The sequence below is a fragment of the Aythya ferina genome, assembly GCF_964211825.1.
Source record: "Aythya ferina genome assembly, chromosome: 5".
Taxonomy (NCBI): domain Eukaryota; kingdom Metazoa; phylum Chordata; class Aves; order Anseriformes; family Anatidae; genus Aythya; species Aythya ferina.
In genome coordinates this window covers 32,810,384-32,831,690 of record NC_140301.1, presented here as the reverse complement: position 1 = coordinate 32,831,690, position 21,307 = coordinate 32,810,384, and the positions used below count along the sequence as shown (strand labels likewise).

Genomic DNA, 21,307 nt, shown 5'->3' with positions numbered 1-21,307 from the left:
TCCTTGATTTTGGGACTAACCTCAGTTAAAACGTTAATTACTGAACCTCCCCAGAACAAATTGGCATATTTAGAAATGCTACTGGCATAGAGGTGGGATGCATCACTTCTACAATGGAGGACAAAAAGCATGAAGTTTAAAAGTCAAATAAAGAAGCCAGACCCATCTGCCAAGATAAAGAAGTGGGTCAAATTTAAGAATATAAAGAATATAAAAAGTAAGGTCACATTTTTAGGAAATGGTCACAAGAATTTTAGCTGGAGGCTGATCAGCTGAAAATGGCAGAAAGAACAAGTCCAAGATCCACTAAAGATGTACTGTTCATAAGATGGCTCTTCAGTGAACCTATGAATGATACTGAAATGATCCTAAGATGTATTCAGCAATGGATTTCCATCAGAGAGACTGAAGATTAAATACTTGACAATGGTGATCCATTTTTAGCCTAAGGCATATAATTTTATAACACATTTAATAATAACAAAAAAAAAAAAAAAGAAGAAAAAGAAAAAGAAACTGGAAAACAGACAGAAAAAAGACACTAAGATAACAAAGGGGGAATGGAGACTGCCGTAAAAGAAGTGATTAAAAGATCATGGCTGGCTTCCACTAGCAAAATGAAGACTGAGTTAGGATATGATTTCACTAAAGTAAATACACCTGAAGAAGATAATAGGAGAGAAGCTTTTGAAATTAAAGGACAACGATGCACAAGAAAAATCAATATAAGGTATATAAAGTAAGTATAAATACTTTAATGGTGAGCAGCAGAAAAGCTTGCAGCATGATACTAGCACAGCCTTCTGATGGGAGCAAAAGGGATTACATCCCCTAGTCTAAAGGTGAGGTTTGATTGGTTTATGAAGGGGCTCACTCTTCTGTAAACATTTAAAACAGGGGGAGGAGGGGCACAAGGTAGTGCTTGAGTGCCTCAGGCAGTGCAGAATAAAAGACAACCTTGTCATTTATTTGTTTGTTTGTTTGTTTGTTTGTTTATTATCTCCCCAGCATCAGGGGTACCACAGACAGAAACAAGCAGCAGGAATTGAAATGCGGGACAACAGCAAGGTCCCCAAAACTGCAAAGGTAGCTGCTGCCCAAAGCACAGCCATTGCTCACCATCTCTTCTCAAAGATTTGCCAATCAATACCATCTCACATTTGCTTCTGCCTTTGAAGTGATGCAATGTTTCATTAAAAATAATGTCCAGGCAAATTATAAGCACCCTCTGCCCTCCCAGGCACTATGACGGAGGGCTAAGAAGACTTTACTCAGGGGTTTAGGAGTGCTTGCAGAGGGAGTGGTGACACTGATGTAGCTGGTGAACAGGGGAATTTGGTCCTAGCTCTGCAAATAGAAACAGGAAGGTAAAACACGCACCCAAGTTACAGCAGGCAGCCTTTCTGCTCCTGTTTGGGGCTGATCTGTATGAGAGTGAGGAGCACTGCAACATGGCTCACCAGGGGGCTGAGCACCAAAAAGTCTCACCGCAGTGGTGCAGGGGCTGCTGCCTGGTACACTGCCAAGGGTTTTCACCAAAGAGGAGTGTTATGTCCCAAAAGCAGCGAATGAATGGTTTTGAGCATGAAATGCCTGGCAGTGGGTGCAGGCCGTGAGGCCAAGGCAGGGGGCTGACTCATTTGGGTCAGTGAGACCTGGGATCCCTGCCACCCCACCAGTGGTGATGCTGTGCTGCGAGGGCTACCACCATAGGACATGTCCTCACAGCTTTCAGCACAACCCATTTGGGCTTTTGGGCCGGCTGAAGCATAGGGATGGGGTGTGTGCCCTTGCATCTACATGACCAAGAGTACCACCCTGGGACGCATAGGGCTGTGCTGGGTGCTCCCATGGGAGCCTTCGCTCCCCTTGCCAGTGGAGTGGGAAATGGTATCACCCTGCTCTCCTCCCCTTCCTCTTACGCAATGCAGCCAGGAGGGGAGTGACTTGATTTTTTTTTTCCTCTCTCTGGGAGTTGGTTTGCACTTCCTGCCCCTTCCGTGCCTTTGTCTCCACTGGACGCTGCCGAGGGCACACCTGAGGGGTGAAGGCACAGGGGGACAAGGGGGACACCCTTCTCCTAGCATCGGTCCCACCTGAGACTGCACAGGTGGGAGCCGACAGTGTTTGTCTGGGGGTGAGCTGCAGGGTGGGGGGACACTTCGGCCACTGTGGGGAGAGCGGGGACCTGGAGCATGGCCAAAAGGTGGCATGTACCTGGGCACCATCCCTCTTCGCTTCATCTGTCTTCTCTCTCCCTTTAGGAAAGGACTAGGGTCTCAAGGCTGTGAGGACCAGGGAGCCAGGATGGCCTGCAGGAGACCGGGTCCGCAGTCCAGACTTGGGGTCTGCCTGGTGCTGGTGGCAGTGGCAGTTGTCTTCGGTGAAGAGCAGGAGACAAAACCCTTTGGAGAAACCTGCCTGGAGGACTTTACGGTGGGGATGCCGGGTCTGGTGCTGGACACAGACGCCTCCGTCCAGAATGGAGCCACCTTTTTGTCGTCCCCGATGGTCCATCGGGGCAGGGACTGCATGAGGGCTTGCTGTAAGGACCCTGCTTGTAACTTGGCCCTCGTCGAGCAGGTCCCAAACTCAGAAGAAGACCACATCCAGGGCTGCTTTCTCCTCAACTGCCTCTACGAGCATACTTTCGTCTGCAGGTTTGTGAGGAAGGTCGGCTTTCTCAACTTCTTGAAGAAGGATGTCTACGATGCCTACGAGGCAATGCAGAAGCACGGATCTAATGGTAAGGTGCCCATAAGGGATCTGTGCAAACTGGGGCTGGGTGAGCACTGAGGGCTGCTGGCTTCAGTTCTTTCACCTCTCATTTGTGCAGCTGTGCTGCCAAATGGCCAGGATAGAGAGGTGATAACCTTGGGTTTTTGTATGCCTGTCCATGGCAGAGGTTTTCTCTAACTTGGATCAGTGCCTCAGTTTACCTATTAGTAAATGGAGCAGGAGCCATTCTTTAACCTATTTGAGTCGGGTGGAGTGAGTGTTTACTGAATGCAGGCTGTTTTTTTCGATACTTGACAACTCAGAGAAAAAGGCTGCTGTTTTTCTTCTCCCTCCCCCCAGGCTTTTAAGGTTGGAAAGTGAAATCCCCTAAAATCTAAACATCGACGCCTTTTAAAGGGCCACATTAATCTGCTAATTGCTCAGGGTCAGGATGCAAGGTGCTTACTTTTCCTTACTCGCCGGGGCAGCGAGGTGCCTCGGTACCACGGGGTTTGTTGGGGTTTGCGTGGTTTTGCTGGGTGGGTTTTGGTTAGAAAGCTCCCCTTCTGGAGGTGGGTTTCTCTTTCCCAGCCTCTGCTTCCCTGCTCGGAAAGTTTGCACCTGGCCTGGTGGAAAACAAAGTAATCTGTAGCTGGCCGCTTGCCATGCACTCTGCAGACTCCGTAAACATGCAGTGTGTTCAGAAACACCAAAAACACGCCAATTCCTTCTTCTGCCTCCTTTCTCCCTTGTTTTGGAGGAAGCCGAACAAGTCTCTGGCTTGACTGGGTGTTTTGGCAACCATAACCAGTTTATTACCTGTTGATGGATGGGCAGGGCTGCCAGGAGATCCCCATGCAAGACATCCTCCTCGGGGCCACTCCCAGCCCACCCTGGGGGCAAGGAAGAGCAGCTGTACAGATGCCAAGGGCAGCAGCTGGTGCATGGGCTTAGGCCCTATCGTGTGAGCTGAGCGGTCTTGGATCTGCTGTCGGGATGTGCCAGCCTGTGAGGCTGACCACTTTTGTCATGGCAGAGGTGGTTCTCCTGTCCTTTCTCCCCACTAGTGGCATTTTAGGGCCTTCTGGTGAATCTCTAGCTCCCTGTTGCAGTAGTTGTCCAATGTCTTTGTTCCAGGCTCAAAACCCTTTCCAGGGGAGCTGCAGTCAGTGAGGAGCTAAGCCACATCTCCAGGAGTCCGAACTCCTACATGCTTTGCTGTAGGAGGAAAAGGGAATGCATCATCCCCAGTGCATCCTGATTTCACAAGGTTAGATTAAAATATAATGTGCTGTTGAGCAACGCAGCCCTCCACCAGTACAGACCGGTGTGCTGTACAGGGAAGCTGCAGCCCCTCAGCTGCAGGCTGTAGGGCCCAGCATGGCCTACGTGCTGGACTCCAGGAGGCCCCCCAGATCACTGAGCTGCCTCGAGAGACGTTGTTTGCTGCTCCAGCCTTATCCCTGGCCATGGCAGGACGGGGTGGCTGGGCAGAGCTGGCTTCCCTGGCTAGGTTTGGCATCCCAGCCAACGATAGGCAGGTGCTGCCTTGCAAGCCAGCCCTGACACTGCTTCCTGAGGTGCTGTGGTGGGGCAGGAAGGCTGCGTGGAGAGAGGGAAATCATGCTAGAAAGGCTCTGTTAGCACTACTGCTTGCCGTGCCCCTCCTCGCTCACGTGGAGCTTGCGCCATGTCACCACTGCAGGTGTAGGAAGGGCTCGGTCCTTCTACACCCTGTGTTTGCTCTCGGAGCACGCAGGGTGCCAGGCAGGGCTCCAGCTGTGGCAACAGACACCAGGGAGCGAGCTTGCTGCTGTGTGTTTGCATCAGGCTGTTCATGCTCTGCTTTGTTAGGAAACACGTTTCTGGGGCTAAATCAGGCTATCCTGGCTGAGCCCTCCTCCCCGGGGCAGCTGAGTAGACAGTTAAGAATGCAGATCTTGATTTTGGTTGAGAGCCAAAAAGAATCAACAAAAACAACAACCCCAAATCCCCCTTTCCCCTCCCTAGTCTGTGATAGTGGAGCGGGGTCAGCCCAGGAGGAGGTGGAGGAATGTGGCTGCTGGGAGGGGGGACACGGAGGTGCAGGTGCAGGAGGCCAAGTCAACGCGCCCCTGGGCGCAATAAGGAAATGGGTTCAGTTTCTGGTCTGTTTGAGGATGCCTGAGGAAGCAGGGTGAAACTGGTGAGTAAGGAAGCAGTTTTCAGCATGCCAGGCTTTCCTCCCATGTGTTTTTAGGAAAAAAAAAAAAAAAAAGGAAGAAAAAAAAAAACACTCTTGGACCTGATTTTGTGCTGCAGGCAAAGCTGTTGGCCCACTGTTGTGCTGTATCTCTGTGAAAATGGAAAGCTCTTCTGGAGCCTGGGTTGTCATCACCCCCCCGAGGCTGGGCTCCAAAGGATGGCAGGAAGCTTATGCACTGCTTTATAGTCCCTTTCCTTTACCAGCTGTCAGGTATCCTCAGAGCCTCCAGGGTATGCTCCAGACAGTCTCTGCAAAAATGAGGATTAAAAGCATGCTTTTCTAATGAATAGTGAAATATATATTTATGTAGTTTAGAAGCCCCACTGGGTGACATTAAAGAAAAAAGCCACATATTCCAAGACTCACTGGGAGCAGGCCTGGTGAATTAAGAGGTTTATATGTGTTCAAGAGGAGACTAGATAATTCTTGAAAGAAAGAGCATCCTGCGGACTGCTGAATAGACAAATTTAATTTTGGAGTGTTTCCTGACACTGATGGAAGCAACTGAAAGCTAGGAGAGTATTACAGGGGAAGCATCATGTATCCCTGCCCCGTTCTTGCTCTTCGTTAAGCATGTACAGAGAGACCACTGGAAACTGGGACAGGGGCACCCCTGATCTACCGCACTGCAGCCACTCCTGGGTTTTTATGTCTTCAGAAAAAAGGTACTGGTAAGAGAGAACACAGCTGCAATCTAACCTCTGCACATCATCTAAGTATGTTTTCAGTATTCTGGAGTGCAAGAGCTTCTGAGTCCAGTGTAAGATGGCGATGGCAGTTTGGTTCTGCCTCTTGCCTGCTCCAGCTCCTGTACATCCTGAAGCCTCTGCTGGCATTGTTAAGAGGCACTGTCCCCTTAAATCACTTCCCAGACTGAACTTTGCTGCGAGTTTTCTGCCTGGCTCATTCGGGAGGGGCAGGCTCACCGTGCACTTTGTCGGTAATAATGGAGCCCATTTTTGTTTAGGTAACCATGAGCTTATTCTGGTCTGGGCAAACCAGTTCTGGGCGTGAAACTGGAAAATAACCTCCCTGAACCTTTGTCCGTTTCTTGAACTGAACCCCTTGTGGTGGTTGTGAAACACTCGGCGACACTCTCCTTGACTTTGAGTGGGAGACAGGCTTGGAGGTGGGAGACAGGGAGCGCGGAGGAACATTGGGGGTGCAGGAGGTTCCTGCTCCCACCTAACCGTGGATGGAGCTTTGCAGGTTACAGCGTTGGTGACACACTCAAAATGGAGAGCTCCCCAGGCCAACATCTGCCTTTGAAGGTTTGGTCCAATCGCCATCCCCAGGTGCCCAGCACAGGGAAGAGGGGGAACTGCAGTGTTGGTCCCCACATCACCCATGCAGAGACCGATGATGGGTCCTTGGGGACCAGTCCAGCTCCCTGCTGCATGGCTGTAGAGAGGTTAAGCTGACCTGCTCTGTGCTTCTTCTGTAAGCCATTGCACAAGCCTCTAGAAACTAATCCTGAGAGCTGCTTTGCCTTACATGAGTTGTAGAAAAACTTTATGGCTTTATTGTGACTGGATTTACTGCCCAGCCAAGACAAATCCCTGCAGAAATTTCTCTTTTTCCAAGCAACTGTTCTGTTACCCTTCCCCTTTCCCCCTTCCTCAGGCAAATTAAAATCACCACAACATCCTTCATTACCTTGCCTGTTATTGTGCAGTTTCCTAGTGCAGGTGGGTGAGATTTGCATGACCCCAAGCTGCGAGCTGTTTGCTTTCGCATGGCAGCCTTGGCACACAGGGCAGAGCAGGGATTCAGTGCTGGCAGGGGAGCAGCACTGCTGCCCTGCCTCCTTGCTTGGGCTCAGCTGGCGCCTCAAAACCTCCAAGGTTGTGTGTCTCATGCCTGGACACCAGCCTGGAATTTGGGTGGCCTTGTTTCTGTTCCCGCCTCTGCTGCTGACTTGCCTCGTGGTTTTGAGTAGTAACTTTTGTCCACAGCGAGGTGCCTCCGTGTCGCCAGCACTAGCACTGCTCATCTTGCTTCTGAGCTGCTGCTGGGGACACGAGCAGGCAGTAGGTGACAATACACAAGCAATGGCAATCTCAGCACATTCTGCAGTATTTTAAGTATTGCTTTACAGTCTCAAGTACTCAGGGTGTTATCTCCCTGAGCACTGGAATGAAGGAAATCTGGTTTTCTGCGAATTTGTGTCTTGAGGGCAGCAGCTGATGTGAAAGCCCCAAAAGAGAAGCCCTCTGCCTGTGAGCTTTGCTTTCTTCTGAAGGATTTCACTGGCACCTGCCTCCCCACCTCATGCTTACTTTTGCACCCCTTGTAGGAATTCAGTGTCTTTTAAATTTCTGTTCCCCTGTCAACTTTGGTTTGGATTTACTCATTGGTAGAGGTGAAGCCAGACAAACTATATAAGCCTCGAAACTTACTCACTGTGTAAGATTTGAAAAATTAAAAAAAAAAAAAAAAAAAAAAAGCAAAACATGGGGCTTGAAATCTGAATATATTATGGGTCATTTAAATCTGGGATTTTGTTTTTAAGCATTTTGGATTTATCCTATTGAGTTTTTCTCCAGGATCATTAAAAAAAATAATAATAATCCTTTTCCTATCTATTTTCTGATTGGAAGCTGAAGTTGTTGCTTGACAATGTGACCCCAGTACCTGGTGCTCCACAGTAAAGAGCACAACAGCATCGTAAAGCTTTAATCTCCCTACTAATTATGGACTTCTATGGAAATTTTCCAGAGACCAAAGAGCATTATAGCAAAGGCAACTTTCATTTTCAGACTGCCTTTCAGAGCAAAAAGAACTGAATGGAGGAGCTCCCTTCCAAGAGCAGCTTGTTGGCATTTACCCTGTGTTAGTAAGCACTTGGTTATGAAGCTCAGGTGGAAAATTCCCACTGAAGGCTTTACATAGTCAGTGTAATGAAAATGCTCCAAAGCTGCTGAGCTTTCAGAGGTCCTAAGGAGAAAAGAGAGAGTCATCTGAAAAAGAAATCCTTTGTTCCTAGTGAAAGGTCCTCTTTTGAAGTCACTGCACATAAGCAAATCCTCTGGTTTTCTGGGGTGAACAGGCTTGGGAGTTTCTCTCATCAGAGATGGAGTCTGGAGAGGTAGCTGGCCTGTTAATCAGAACAGACCTTTTACTTCACTGTTCAATCCACAAGCCAAAGCAACTAGATTTATCAGTGATAAAATGCTTGGCTTGTCTTTTATGTATATATGTATGTATTTATTTATTTATGTATTTATTTATTACAATGTGCATGCTTAAAAATGCCGAGGAAAAATATGATCTGGAGTAAGATCTTGTTGTAAAATAACAACCAGCCTCTGTGGTGCTGAAGAACTGGTCTTTCCCTCACCTATTGGGCTCACCCTGGCAGGAGGGTGGCAAGGAGCAGACTGTTTCTCCAGGTCATGCTCGTGGTGTTTGCCTGTCAGGAATGGCAGGAACGTGTCCCCTTCCCAGGGCTCGTACTGCTATGTACAGCATAGTTGTGTGGGTGTTTTCCCCTGTTTCTTTGGGGAGAATTGCCAGCTGCACTCATGCTTTTGGCTATGAATGCTCCTGTGGCCCTTGGTAAGATCTCTTGAAAATAAAGTGAAACTCTGTTTATTCATTCTACCAGCTCTGCTCAAACCAAGAGGCACCAGGCTCACCAGCCCAGCTCGGTGTCTTCCAGCCGCCTCTGTGCCAAGTGGAGGCAGGATCTATCACTTTGGCATGCAGCCCTGGGGAGGGAGCAGCAGGCAGCGATGCCTCACCCAAAGGCCAAAGGACATCAGGGTGGGCACCTCTGCCTCTGATGCAAATGTCATCTTTCCGGCCTCTTTCAGGCCTCTCGGCCTGTTTTGGTGGTTGCTTGTCAAAGGCTCATTGGGTCATCCCACCCAACGCTTCGATGAGAAGATGGGCTAAAAGATAAGGCTGGTGACAGTCTGCGGAGAGCAAACCAGTGTGATAAAGTTAACTGCAAGCCCTGCAGCTGCACGAGCTAGAAGTAACCAAGCTGTTCTCACACAATGAAACCACAGTCCCTCCAGCCTGGTGACAAGGGTGGCTGGGGACCAGGCTGCAGATGGAGCTTGGGAGGGCTGGTACGTAAATACCCTTGTAAATAAAATACCCCTGTAAATACCCTTGGCAATTCTGCATCTGAAAAGGCTGAGCACAGTGCTTGGAGGTCAAAAAAGGGAAGGTTGATTTAATCTGTGATTTTCTGGTGGCAGCAGCCTTTGTAAAACCTGAATGGGACTGATCATCTTCACTTCGTTTTGGTATTTGAAGATATGAAAAATAGAAGGTTCTGGGTGGACATGTGGCCAGTCTGACCTGGAAAACATGTTGCAAAACCCTCCATTCTACTTAATTTATAGATGAAAGAACTTACAAGTAGGTTGTTTCAAACGTCAGTTTTGTTTGTATGTATGCCTTACAATCCAGGTCCCTTCAGTAGGCTCTTGCAAGAGGCAACAGCTGGGACATGAATCCAGAAATACTTACACGGGAAATTAGGAGCAGGTCTGTAACAATGAAAGTAATTAGCTGGAGGAATAGTTTTCCAAGGGCTTTGGGCACTTTTCTTCAGTCCCAATTGTATCAAAATGGTAGAGTAACATAGCTAGATTAAAAGTGAACATTGATGCCATTCCAAAAGGCTTAGGCTGAACTTGAACATTGTGTCTTGGACTTGGTACGGGAACTACCAGGTGGAGTTTTATGGCTGGATGTACGCAGGAGACATTCATGACAAAGGGGGTAATGAGTCAGGCTTACGGTGTCACTGCGTAGTCTGATCTGGCTGGCATGGGCAGAGATCAGTTTTCCTCTCCTAAGCACACAGCCTGTGCTTAGGAGAGGAAAAAGTGCTTAATGGACTGAGGAGGCTGCTAGCAAGCTAATCCATGTGATGGCACAGAAGTAATAATGGCGTGAATGGCATTTGTGTGCATTTTCTAAGGCGCGTGTGTCAGTGTGTAAGATGATGGGGAGGACGGCTGTTTTCCACCCAAACCCCACCTTGCACAGTTAAGTACACAACCCAGCACTTACGGCTGGCAGTAGGAATGATGAGAGTCCGTCCCACATTCTTGAACACCCACATCAGGTCATCTCCCGAAGTGTCGGGGTGGAGATTGCTCTGTGCTGTTTTGCGAGGATGTGGTCCAGCTGCTGGAAGCACGGTGGCTGTAGCCACTGGGACACCCTCCTCCAGTGACTCCTGTGGGCAGAAACAGCTCAAAGGCACTGACAGAGTGGGTTGTGGAATTGTTAAATTACAGAGGGCAGCAGTAACGGTATTGATCGCCAGTTGCTTGCTCAGGCTGCAAGAAGCACAGCTGTTTAAAAGTGTTTTTCCTTTTAGTGGATGATGTCTGTATTCATTTACCCCAGAAGAGTCCCCCCTTCCCCATGATGGAAACAAGGACTGGACCCTTCAGCCTCTTACCCAAGCCTTGCTCTGCACTTCTTCCACAGATGACCGTCCTCCAATAGCCCGCATTGGCAGGGACATGCGGGTACAGCCAGGGGAGCCAGTGATGCTGAGAGGCGCAGAGAGCACAGACGACCGTGGGATTGTCAGCTATGAATGGAAACAGATCCTCGGTGACCCCTCTGTGGAGATGAAGGTATGGAGATGCATGAAGGAAGCAGCTTGTTCAGTGTCACCTGCGGTCTGCTCCAGGCTGGGCTCTCCATGTTTAGCTGAGCTGGAGCAGAAACCATGTCTCCTGATAAGCTCCAGGATTTCTGGAGTGTGAACACCATCTTGTAGATGTTAAATGTGACTTGTGGCTCTAGAAGAGCAAATGGTTGCTGTTAAACTTCCGTGAAATACTCTAGAAAGCCTTGGAGCTTGTATGGAGCTCTTGTGGAGTTCCCATGCAAGAATTAGCAAAGGAGTGTACCAGGCCTACAGCTGATTTTGAAGACTAGCAATATCTAGCTCTAGGGTGCTGAGGGGGCTACAGAAATCTGGAAATGCTGCTTTCCTTCTTTCTTTCCCCTAGCACAGCCAAAGCAACTTTCACCCTACCCACCCCAAACAAAACTAAACAAACAATAACTAACTAACTAACTAAACCAAAACAAAAAGAGTCATCTTTATCTTTACTCCTCTTACCTACTTTGGAAGAGTAGGGAATATGTGAAGACAATTAAGAAATATTTGAGTATTTTAGAGCAATGCATAAAGGTATCACAACTGCTACATTTCAAAATGCTCTGCTTAATGAACAAGTCTGCCTTTGCTCTTTGGCCATGCGATTTCCTGCATGACACTGGCTGCAAAGTCCAGGACAAACTTACCACTGGCCTTTAGTATTAAGCTAATGTGTTTTTAGTGTTTCAACTACCTTAAGACGTTATACAGCAACACTGTCTTGAAACGTAACTAAAAAGGCAGAAACGGGATACAAATAGATGCCCAGCATTGTCAACAAACTTTGAGAAAAAGTTTGTGTTTATAATAACAAAACTTTATTTTCTGACAAAATAATTTCTTCTCTTTTAGAAACCTCTTAGCAGGCAAATAAATATGCACTCTATTCCATTTCTGAAACTAAATATACTTTCCATATTCCAAATTAAATATATTTCTCAAATATACCTAGCATATTTCCTATGTGCTATATAAATTATTCATGACAACTTTAATTTTTAAAGAGGTAAAATAAAAACTGCAGACACTTTAGGCCTCTCCAAAGTCTTTTGTTTCCCACATGCCTTCACAACATCCCCAGACGTGAAAATTCTTGTTAGGCTTCTGGTACTCTTTTGCTCTGTTACTCCAGCTGGGTATCAGCAGTCAGAATCCAGCCTGTGGATTTGGCGGGCACTGTACAGCACTGAGATATTTTTAATGCCAAAATTCTGCTTGATTGTTTCCAGCCAAGTTTCTTTCTTCTTAATGCAGCAGAAGCACGGGTCTTGCTTGGCTTTGCTCATGCCCTCATTATGTGTGCCTCTTCTCCATTAGCCTTTCTTTTGCATTCTCAGAAGCAGGAAGAAGACCAAGTAGAAATCTCCAACCTACAGGTGGGCACTTACGTCTTCCAGCTTACTGTCACAGACACTGCCCAGCAGAGAGACTTCACCAACATCACCATTGTGGTGCTGAATGCTGAACAGACTGAAGGTGAGCCTGAGCCCACAAACATGTAGCTGGAGTCCCCAGGCCTGGGTGCTGTTCTGGCATTGCCAGTGCTCGTCTCAGGGGTTAGATGGGAGAAGAGCATGGCCAACAGACCAGGCTTGCATGTCAGCTTTTCCCAGTAAAAGTCTGCACCTGACAAGTAGTGGAAAGTCTCTGCATTCATAGTGCTCTATTTTAGAGTTTTCTCATCTTCTGCAGAAGTGGTGCAATAATCTGTTCCTCTCTGTATGACACTGCTCCCTCTGCTGGGTAACACCAGAGTGGCTGGAGCATGGAGTTTATCAAGGGTGTAAGAGAGGAGAACCCAAAAGGCCTTGTTGACTCCACAATTTTGTTGTGAAGGGCCTAATTCCCTTAAGCCATGAGACAGGTGGAGCTGTCTGCATGACATTCAGAGTCACCCTAAAATGTTTAGTATGACAACCACATTATGGGCAAAAAGGTTCTTGGACAAATGGTTGACTAGAATTTCTTCTTCTACTTCAGGTACCATAAAAATATAAGAACAGGCATATCAGGTCACTCTAAAAGTCTGTTAGAAATCCAGTACACCACATCCAACAGCATCCAGAATTTGATATTTGTCAGTAGCTAGAACATGACAAGCTATCAGTAAATCCCTAGTATGCGTGGCTAGTCACCAAGGAATTTACAGCCTTTTTAAGCAAAAGAGCATGCCTCCGTGTTAAATATCCATGGATGACTCTTTGCACAGCAGTAGCATCCTTTAGCAGAGAGTTTCATAGATGAACTCTGTGCTGTGTGCTTTTATGAATGTGGCACCTTCTAATTTGATTTTGTGGCCATAAAAGCCTGCCTCTCATATAAGTAAACATATAATGTGATTCTCTACTTGCCTTCTGCATACCACTCAGGATTATGTAAATCTTTCAGACAAATGTCTACACCGTTGACAAAATTTCCTTTGAAAGATTTTCTCCTTGGTGTGAATGTAAAGCAAGCTAACCAGAGCCTTCTGTACTAACTTTCTTGATAGAGCATTGCTTGACTCCAAAGAAAGTGGGTTGGTGTCGCGGCTCTTTTCCACGCTGGTTTTACAACCCAGCCCTTCAGCAGTGCGAGGAGTTCATTTTTGGCGGATGCAAGGCCAACAAGAATAACTACTTACGGGAAGAGGAGTGTAAACTCGCCTGCAAGAATGTTAAGGGTGAGTCTGCTTCAAAAATCGACCCCCTCTTTCTCACAGGACTGGGATGTCCATGTGGGCAGGTACTGCAGCTTCTTGGCTGGCAGCTAGCGGTAGAGCTGAGGAGAGCTGGCTAATTACGGTGGGGAATCCTCCAGTGCTGATGTGTCTGACCCAGTTCCTGGAGCTCTGCTCCCCACTCAGTGCCAGCTCAGCTCCACTCAGTCAGCATCAAGCGTCACCACAGACTTGTTGGTGTAACCAGACAGGACAGGCAATGGCAAGAGCTGGCTCATTCTGGCTCAGCCTCTTCAGAACCAGGTATACCTGGTGTGTCTCTGGCTGCAGAAACCCTCACCAAAGCCTTGTGCCACACCTTAAGCCTAAATTCAGTATTTGCATCCCACACTGCTACAGGTCTCTGTTCTAGAAAATATATATTTATTAGGTGAAACATGAAGGCAATATAAAGCTGATCCTAAGCTGGCAAAGTGATGTGGTAGTAAATTTATTTTATTTTCCCCCTTATCTCTTCAGGTTCTGTTGGTGGGCGACAAATGCCAGGTAAGCCTCCTGCACCCCTCTGTAATCCTACCCTAAGCTCAGGCTTAGTGTCTCATATCCATTCCTGTGGCTTTTTGATTAGCAGTCAGTGTGGAAGCGAGGTGTTGGAGACTAATTTCTCTACCAAGCCTTTCACTTTCACGTCATAGGTTAATTCAGGTTGGAAATTACCTCTGGAGGTCACCTGGTCCAACCCACTACTCAAAGTAGGGCCAGCTCTGAGTCATGTAAGGTTACTCAGGACTGTGTCCAGGCCAGTTTTGGGTATCTCTGAGGAAGGAGATTTTATGCTCTGTCTGGACAACCCTCATTATATTTTTTTCCCTTCTATGGAATCAGTTTCCCTTGTTGCAACTTGTGTCTGTTGCCACTCATCCTATTACTGTGCACCTCCAAAAAGAGTCTGTCTCTGTCTTTTCCATAACTTCATGCTAGGTCATGTGCTCCAACCTCTTCCTGAGTCTCTACAGCTTCCCTCCGGTATGCCAGTGTCTTTTGTGACTGGGGAGCTCAGACCTGGGCACAGCACTGACCAGCTGGGACCACCTCTGGGGCAGAGGGGAACAACCACTTGTCTCCGCCAGCTCTCCCAGCCCGGCGTGCAGTTGGCCAGCCTTGCCACAAGAGCTCTCTGCTGACACACATCCAGCGCGTCCATCCTGACCCCCAGGGCCTCTTCTGCAGGACTCCTTTCTCTCTTCTTGGTGTCGGACCGGTGCTCTTGCATGGGGTGGTTCTGTCTCAGGTGTGGGACTTTTAGTTTGCTGCTTTGTCTTGGCATTTGCCTTTGCACTTCGTGAGCAAAGCTGAAAACCTTCCCCCGCCTACCCTGCTCTCCCTGCATGCCATTGTGTCCCCTGCTACCCCTATTCCATATTACTCAAAAGCTTTTAGTGGTTTCACTGCCCCAGTCTCTGCCCTTAAGCCAGGGACTGGGAAGCCTGCGGGCAGACCCTCCCAGTGAAGACGGAGGCAAAGAAGGCATTGAGTCTTCAGCCTTTTCTGGGTCTTTTGTTACCATGTCCCCATGGTGACTGGAGCATTAACCTGTCTTGCTTCCACGTTCGTGAGCTTTTTTTTGAGAGGAAGCAAGGCTGTTCTCAGAGGAGTGCTTGCCTTATAAACGAGAAAGTGCATTTTTTTTTCTTTTTTGAGTAGAGTGGCACTGAAGAGAGAGCTTTGCCAGCCCTATCACCAGCTTTTAAGTCCTTCATAAAGCATCTATGTGGCAGGGAGAAAGAATGAATTTTAATGAACTATTTGAACTGTTTCTGATGTAGTATGCAATGGGAACTGTCAGGCCCCCTCCTTCAGATGCAAGGATGGCTGCTGCATTGATGCCTATCTGGAGTGTGACGAAACTCCAGACTGTGCTGATGGATCAGACGAGGTGTATTGTGAACAATGTAAGTTCTTCAAATTCTGGGTTAGAACACTTAGTATATGCACAGAAATGAGCACAATATAAGTTGCATCTGTTGACTCAATGCTTTCTGTTGCCCTGTATTCTTACTGCTGACGCTGCATGAACTCTTTTTGCAGTATTGCCATATTTGCAGGTTCTGCTATCTCCCTTGTTGCTGCTGACTGCTACAGCTGCTTTTCCTGCTGGGATGTTCCTTGCACTCTCTTCTCTGTGCCTGCCTGTAAGACTTGAGAGCCTGTCCTCTCCTCCTCTTCCAGTATTTTATCTCCGAATGACCTCACCTGCTCTCCTCATCTTTGGAGATGGGAAAATAAGCCGTTATTTCTCCCAGTTTGTCCAGCATCTCAGTCCCCTCAACATCCTCACATTATGCTAATATAAATGCACAGTGGCAAGCTGCTGAAATTTCTAATCCCTCCTTCCTTCCTCCGTCTTCTCACAGTATTCTCATAATCTCTTCCCTATCTGTGTGCATTTTGTTACCTTTCTAGGCTGCAAGCATATGATTTGCTTCTCTTGACCTCTCATTTCCTGCACTAATACTCTTTCATACTTTTTAAAAATCTGGAGTAAGACCAGTTTCCCCATTTTTCATGATGGAAAAATGTAAGAAAGCAGCCTTTGCTTTTCTTAGTTTCTCCTCTGTATTTGTGGAACTGACATTGGGAATAGTTTCTAGTTGTTACACTTTATTTTCCTGTGTTCCTTTCATAGCACGGAGATATCTAAGAACCTCAGGTTACATCTTTTTCCTTGGCTTGTAATAGTAAACAAATATGCAGGAAAGCCCTGTCTGCCCATGTCTAAGTGGATGGAAGCTTTTCTTTATGTTTTGTATTCAACTGGTGAGAGAAGTTTTAACATGAAATGTTTCTTTTGCAGATGCTCGTGAGTTCAATAGACTGCAGAAAATCAATATTACACAAAAGCAGGGTATGTACAGAGCACCTAGGCGGAGATCTGCCAGCTTTTGCCTTTCACTTCAGTTTTGTAGTGGCAGCTCACCTTGGCAATGCCAATTTGAGCATCTGCCAACTGGGCAGTGAGCACCTGAGAGCCACAGGTCTCACCATGGATGTGCTCTGCCACAGTGCTTGTGCTCTTCTGCCATGAGCAGATGTTCCTGCTCTGGGAATGTGCTGCTTGGGCTAGAGCATCTCTCCCTTGCTTTGCCAGATCACTGTGTGGACTTGCCCAACACTGGGCAGTGCTCAGAGAGCATCCCCCGCTGGTACTATAACCCGTTCTCCGAGAAATGCGACCGCTTCACCTATGGGGGCTGTGGTGGCAACAAGAACAACTTTGAAGAAGAGGGAGAGTGCATGAAATCGTGTTCAGGCATCACAAGTAAGCAGGCATAGTGAGGGCTGGAGTTTTACTGATCAGTCTTGGAAAACCCCTCAAGATTAAGTTCTGTGGTGACAAAGAGGCAGTGACTTGGGAGCCTTCAGAGAAAGCAGTTCTGTTCTCAACCCTTGGCCATGCCCCGGAGCGTTCTGCAATATACAGTTGCTTGCTGGGAACAGTGCATGTCTACAGCACTTCTCTGGAGTGCACTCTGCCACTTCTCAGAGCTGAAAAAACATTTTGGGTGCTGATGTTTAAAAATGTTCAGAGGAGCATGACAAAACCAGCCAGAGATATGGTATGGCCTCTGTAAAAACAACATCATTTTCTAGCTTGGCTCCAGCTCTCCACAAGAGGGAGGGGAGAAATGAAGAAAATTCTCAATGACACATATTAGGAAGGAGTTTTAAACAAACAAGGGAAAACTTTCACCCTGTAGTGCCCTGTAGGTGTTGCTGTGGAGACCAATAGCAGACATGGGAGGAATTCTGACAAACTGCATCTGCTAGGAGGCAATGTTGCTGCTTTTCTGAAGTGACAGCCTTAGGCAGAGTGTGCCTCGCAGGGCTGCCCCAAGAGCTCAGTACCAGGGCTGTCAGGAAGGGTGGTGTATGCATGTAGTCACTTCACTGTACTGGGAATGCACTCCTCAGAATCCTGTCTTAGCCTTTGTTCCAACCTTTCTTTGTAAAACTTTTTTTCCTGTTTCTGCTCTCAATTCAGAAGCAGATGCCATTGGCCGGAGATGGGAATCATTTGAGCCCCAGGGTGCTATGCTAAGTGAGTAACAGTTCTTCATACAGAGCTTCTTTGTTGCTTTCACTCTGTCCTGAAAAAAACAGTGTCCTGACTTGTGGGACACTAGCAGTGGCCAGAGAGATTCTTCTGTGGACTGTGTGTCTCTGGGCCAATTTCTCCATCTGTGACTCGGTAGCTCATAGCAAAGGCTCTCGATTTCCTTTTTATCAACATGTATGAATGTTCAACATCAAAAAATGACAAGGAAAATTCTTCCTAAAGGCCATATTTACAAAAGAACTGCTAGCTTCTGGGGAAAAAAAAAAAAAAAAAAAAGGAAGCCCAAGTGGTTATGTGAATAATGTGTGGTGCTTGATTGTGGGGACATCTTGTGACCCCATACCCTCCTCTCTACAATTCTAAAGAACACCAAAGCCATTGCATTGAACTACAAGTTCTTAAAGTAACAACACATTAAGCTTGGTGTCCTTTTTCACCACGGGGCTGTAAGACTTCTTTCTTTAGTAGAAAACTGGAATTATATCTTTCTGTTCTTCAACCCTAGAGGGTGATCTAACCCTCACGTTCACCCCAGCTCTCAAATGCATCATGTTTACCATCATGTCGATCAATAACATAGGAGTTTGGTCAGTTGTAAGGCTGTTGACTGCTGTGCTCACAGCACTGCAAGCTATTGGGGTGCTTCTCTGCGACCACCCCGCTGATGTATGAAGAAAGGTCAGCATTAGAGAAGTGTTTGGTGTTTATACATCGACAAGTCTGCCAAAGTCACTGAATAGCCTTTAGAGGGCGTGGTGCATCTGAGAAACGACAGGAGCCTTGACTTGAGAGAGATGATGGCAGTACCTTGTCCGTACCCTTATGCCATGTGGTTCTCTTCTTTGCTCTTCACCCAGTTTTTCAGTGACCACTCGGTTGCCAGCCCACCCCTCCTACTTTTTGCCATCACAGCTTCTCCAGCAGCTTTTGTGCGTGCTCCTTCTTGACCCCCCGTGCTGTGCCAGAGCTTGTGGAGCAGCCCTCCTAACACATTCGTGTATCCCCTGCAGGTGCCTTTGAGGTGGTGATTGCTGTCCTCCTCGGCGTCTGCATCATGGTGGTCCTGGTGATCATCGGCTACTTCTTCCTGAAGAACAGGAGGAAGAACAGCCGTCGGCGTCAGCCGACCACTGCTACCAACTCCACCCTCTCCACCACAGAGGACACCGAGCATCTGTTTTACAACGGTGCCACCAAACCAGTCTGACCCACAGCCTCTCTCTCTCCAGCCACGCACTGGGACATTCCCAAGAACTTCTGGAGTTTTGTTTTTAGACAGGGGCCTGTGCCTGAAGGGCTTTTTTTTTTTTTTTTTCTTAAAGACATTTGTAGCATGAGGCCAAGATCTAGCCATGATTTGGTGGTAATAGTGGTTGTGATTGTCCTGGCTAAATGGCTGCTCTGGACTGAGGACCTGGGAGCATTCTGATGCTCTCTGATGTCTATCCCTTTCTAACCTCAAACAATCCAGTGAAAACTCTGAATGACAACTTTTTTCCTTCTCAAACATGGAGCACAAGTGAGCTCTACTTACTGAAGGACCCTGAGATTGCATCTGTGTAGCGTTCATATTGGTGAATGGTGCAAGCTCACCAGAGCCAGCAATTTTGTGTTTGCAGTGCCGCTTCCTTCCACTCAGCCTCATAGTTTCTGCCCTTTCCCCACTTTGCAAGGTGGCCCTGCCTTCCTGCAGTCCTCCTGGTCATGGTGAGCCTCGTGGGGACTGTGTGCTTCGGGTAACTGGCTGGACCTGTTCTGAGAGCTCTGCGACACTGTCCGGTGGTTCCTGTTCTCATGATTTCTCATGACAGAAGGAAACAGAAATACCTGTTTTAATCACTAGGCTTTGCTTTTTAACAGAAAAGCGCACCTAGATTTTTTTTTTCTGGCTGGCTGTCACATTACAGCCACCTACATACAGTATGTGTCCACCATTTTCTCTCCCTGAGTTGCCCTGGTTTCTTTTCCAGTGTTCAGCTTGACCCTGAGCACATTGACATAATACCTATTTATTCTCACTTGAAATGAAAGGGAATGTCCTGACTTTCCTGTTGATGGTGAGGGGAGGGCAGAAGGACCCAGCTCCCCCCATTGCTGCTGTGGTGCCAGCCAGTGCTGACCATGGCAAACCTTGTGCTCCTAAAGGGGCTGCCCAGAAACCTTGTGGGAAAGCACTGCCTGGTGTTTGGGAAGCATCTTTTGAGGGAGGTAGGGAAGGAGAGGTTGTTGAGGAGACTTGCAGTGAAGGAACCAGAGGGTTCCTTGGAGTCACAGGCCATCTGCATGGTCCTGGCTGTCCCACCGAGCAGTGCCGGTGGCTGCTGCTCCCTCCAGGAAGCTTGTGCTGCTATTTTGGTTTTCCTGCCCTCTCCTCTGAGCACACAGCTGCTGACCTGAGTCCCTGGCATCAGGAGCAGGCCAGCTACATCCTCCTGCCTGCTGGCCTGTCCCTCCTGGTGCAAGATGAGCCCAGCACCGGGAGGTCCAGAGCTCATCCCTGGCCTCGTGGCAGCACGTGACATCCCCACCTCGCTGAGGTCCTGTGTGCTCCCCGTAGGCTGATGTAGCAGGGTGCCCCCCAGCTCTGTACTGCTACATCTGCAGCATCCAGGTTTGTGCCTCTGGTTGCTGAGGCCTTCAGCTGTGGGCTGAAACTGCTGTTTCTGTAGTGCCTGCTACGCCCTGTCAGGAATGGGGTCGGCACCAGTCCCTGAGCCCCCTGTGCCTGCTGTTCCTGGAAAACTGCTGTGAAGAGAGAGGAAATCGGGTGCGTGCGTGTGTGTGCGTGTGTGTGTGCAACAAAACACAAATCTATGTACAGATTTTAGTTTAAATGCTTGGACCCTTTCCAGGCTGAGGGCTGTTGATGGCTCGGGGCATGGCTCAGCTCCCATGTGCAGCTCTGGGATAGGCACTGAGTTGTGCTAGTGCCTGGGCTGAAGGGGAAGAAATTGCTACCCCCAGACTGGTGACAATCCAACTGCACACTTCTCCCTGTCACAGCAGGGCTCGTGCTCTCAGCCATCTGCCCCAGTGTCCCTGGGGCAGGTCCGATTCCTCCATGGCTTTTCACGGTCTGTCTCGTATCATTTCTTCCATCGCTCCGATTTTCCCACAGCCTATGCAATAAACTTACCATCTTGATTTACTTTTTGTGCATTCACTCTGATAATGCAAGTTGCAATAAAAGGGAATTGTTTGTCTTATCTGGCTTGGGAGTGGTGTCTGAGAAGCAACAACCTGCAGAGGGGGAAGGTGCCGTTCCCATGCCTGCTATCTCCCACCCTTTCATCTGCAGGTGTTGCTGCAGCCACAGTGCCGTGGTTTGGGGAGGGCTGGGCGGGGGGCACAGCGCGAACAGGTGAATGCAGCGGGTAGGGTTAACTAGAGAGAGCAATCCTGCCTGAGGAGTGCTGGGGGTGAGATCATTGCCCACTAAGTCAGGGAGAGATGAGGCAGGGTGTAACCTGAAACTGGGTTCCAGCTGGTCAGACTGGTTTCCATCTGAAACCAAGAACAGGCATTGCACTTCAAACAGGACTTGCTCTCCTGCATCTCCAGGCCGGTGAGATGGAACTTACTGCGATGGAAGGTTAGCTAATGGGCCAGGGATGTGCATTAAAACTGGGCTGCCCTGCCCCTGCATCACCAAACTGGTGATGCTGGGTGTCCCAGTGCTGCTCCCCACCGGGAAGGTTTTCTGCCCTGTGCTATGCTCCTGGCTTTGCCCTGTCAACACCATCTCTCTGCTCATGCCTGACCTACACCAGCTGTCCTGTGCACCCACGCTACCTCTGTGTGCCCTCTGAGGGGCTGTCCCAGGAGAAAATCTCCATGGGGTCACCAGTGGGTGGCAGGGAGCGGGTAATCTGTGGTGTGGATGTTGGAAACAGAGGCTGCTTCTCTGATATGCCCAGAGAGGGCTAC

General features: G+C 48.1%; 1 protein-coding gene across 5 annotated transcripts; it reads left to right on the top strand.

The window, feature by feature from the left end:
* The first annotated feature begins 776 nt into the window (after positions 1–776).
* On the top strand, positions 777–20,586 carry SPINT1 (serine peptidase inhibitor, Kunitz type 1). Of its 5 annotated transcripts, none has more exons than XM_084521386.1 (11): positions 777–842; positions 2,265–2,746; positions 10,421–10,572; positions 11,942–12,080; positions 13,096–13,266; positions 13,783–13,809; positions 15,090–15,215; positions 16,118–16,168; positions 16,412–16,582; positions 17,306–17,362; positions 18,391–20,586. In XM_084521386.1, exons 2-11 carry the CDS (start codon positions 2,308–2,310, stop codon positions 18,585–18,587), a joined length of 1,530 nt encoding a protein of 509 aa, XP_084377512.1. In that variant the 5' UTR covers positions 777–842; positions 2,265–2,307; the 3' UTR covers positions 18,588–20,586. The 5 variants fall into 5 exon arrangements, with proteins under 5 accessions (XP_084377512.1, XP_084377511.1, XP_084377513.1 ...); XM_084521385.1 differs by lacking the exon at positions 777–842 and adding an exon at positions 1,953–2,110; XM_084521387.1 differs by lacking the exons at positions 777–842; positions 15,090–15,215 and adding an exon at positions 1,953–2,110.
* The last annotated feature ends 721 nt before the right edge of the window (positions 20,587–21,307 follow it).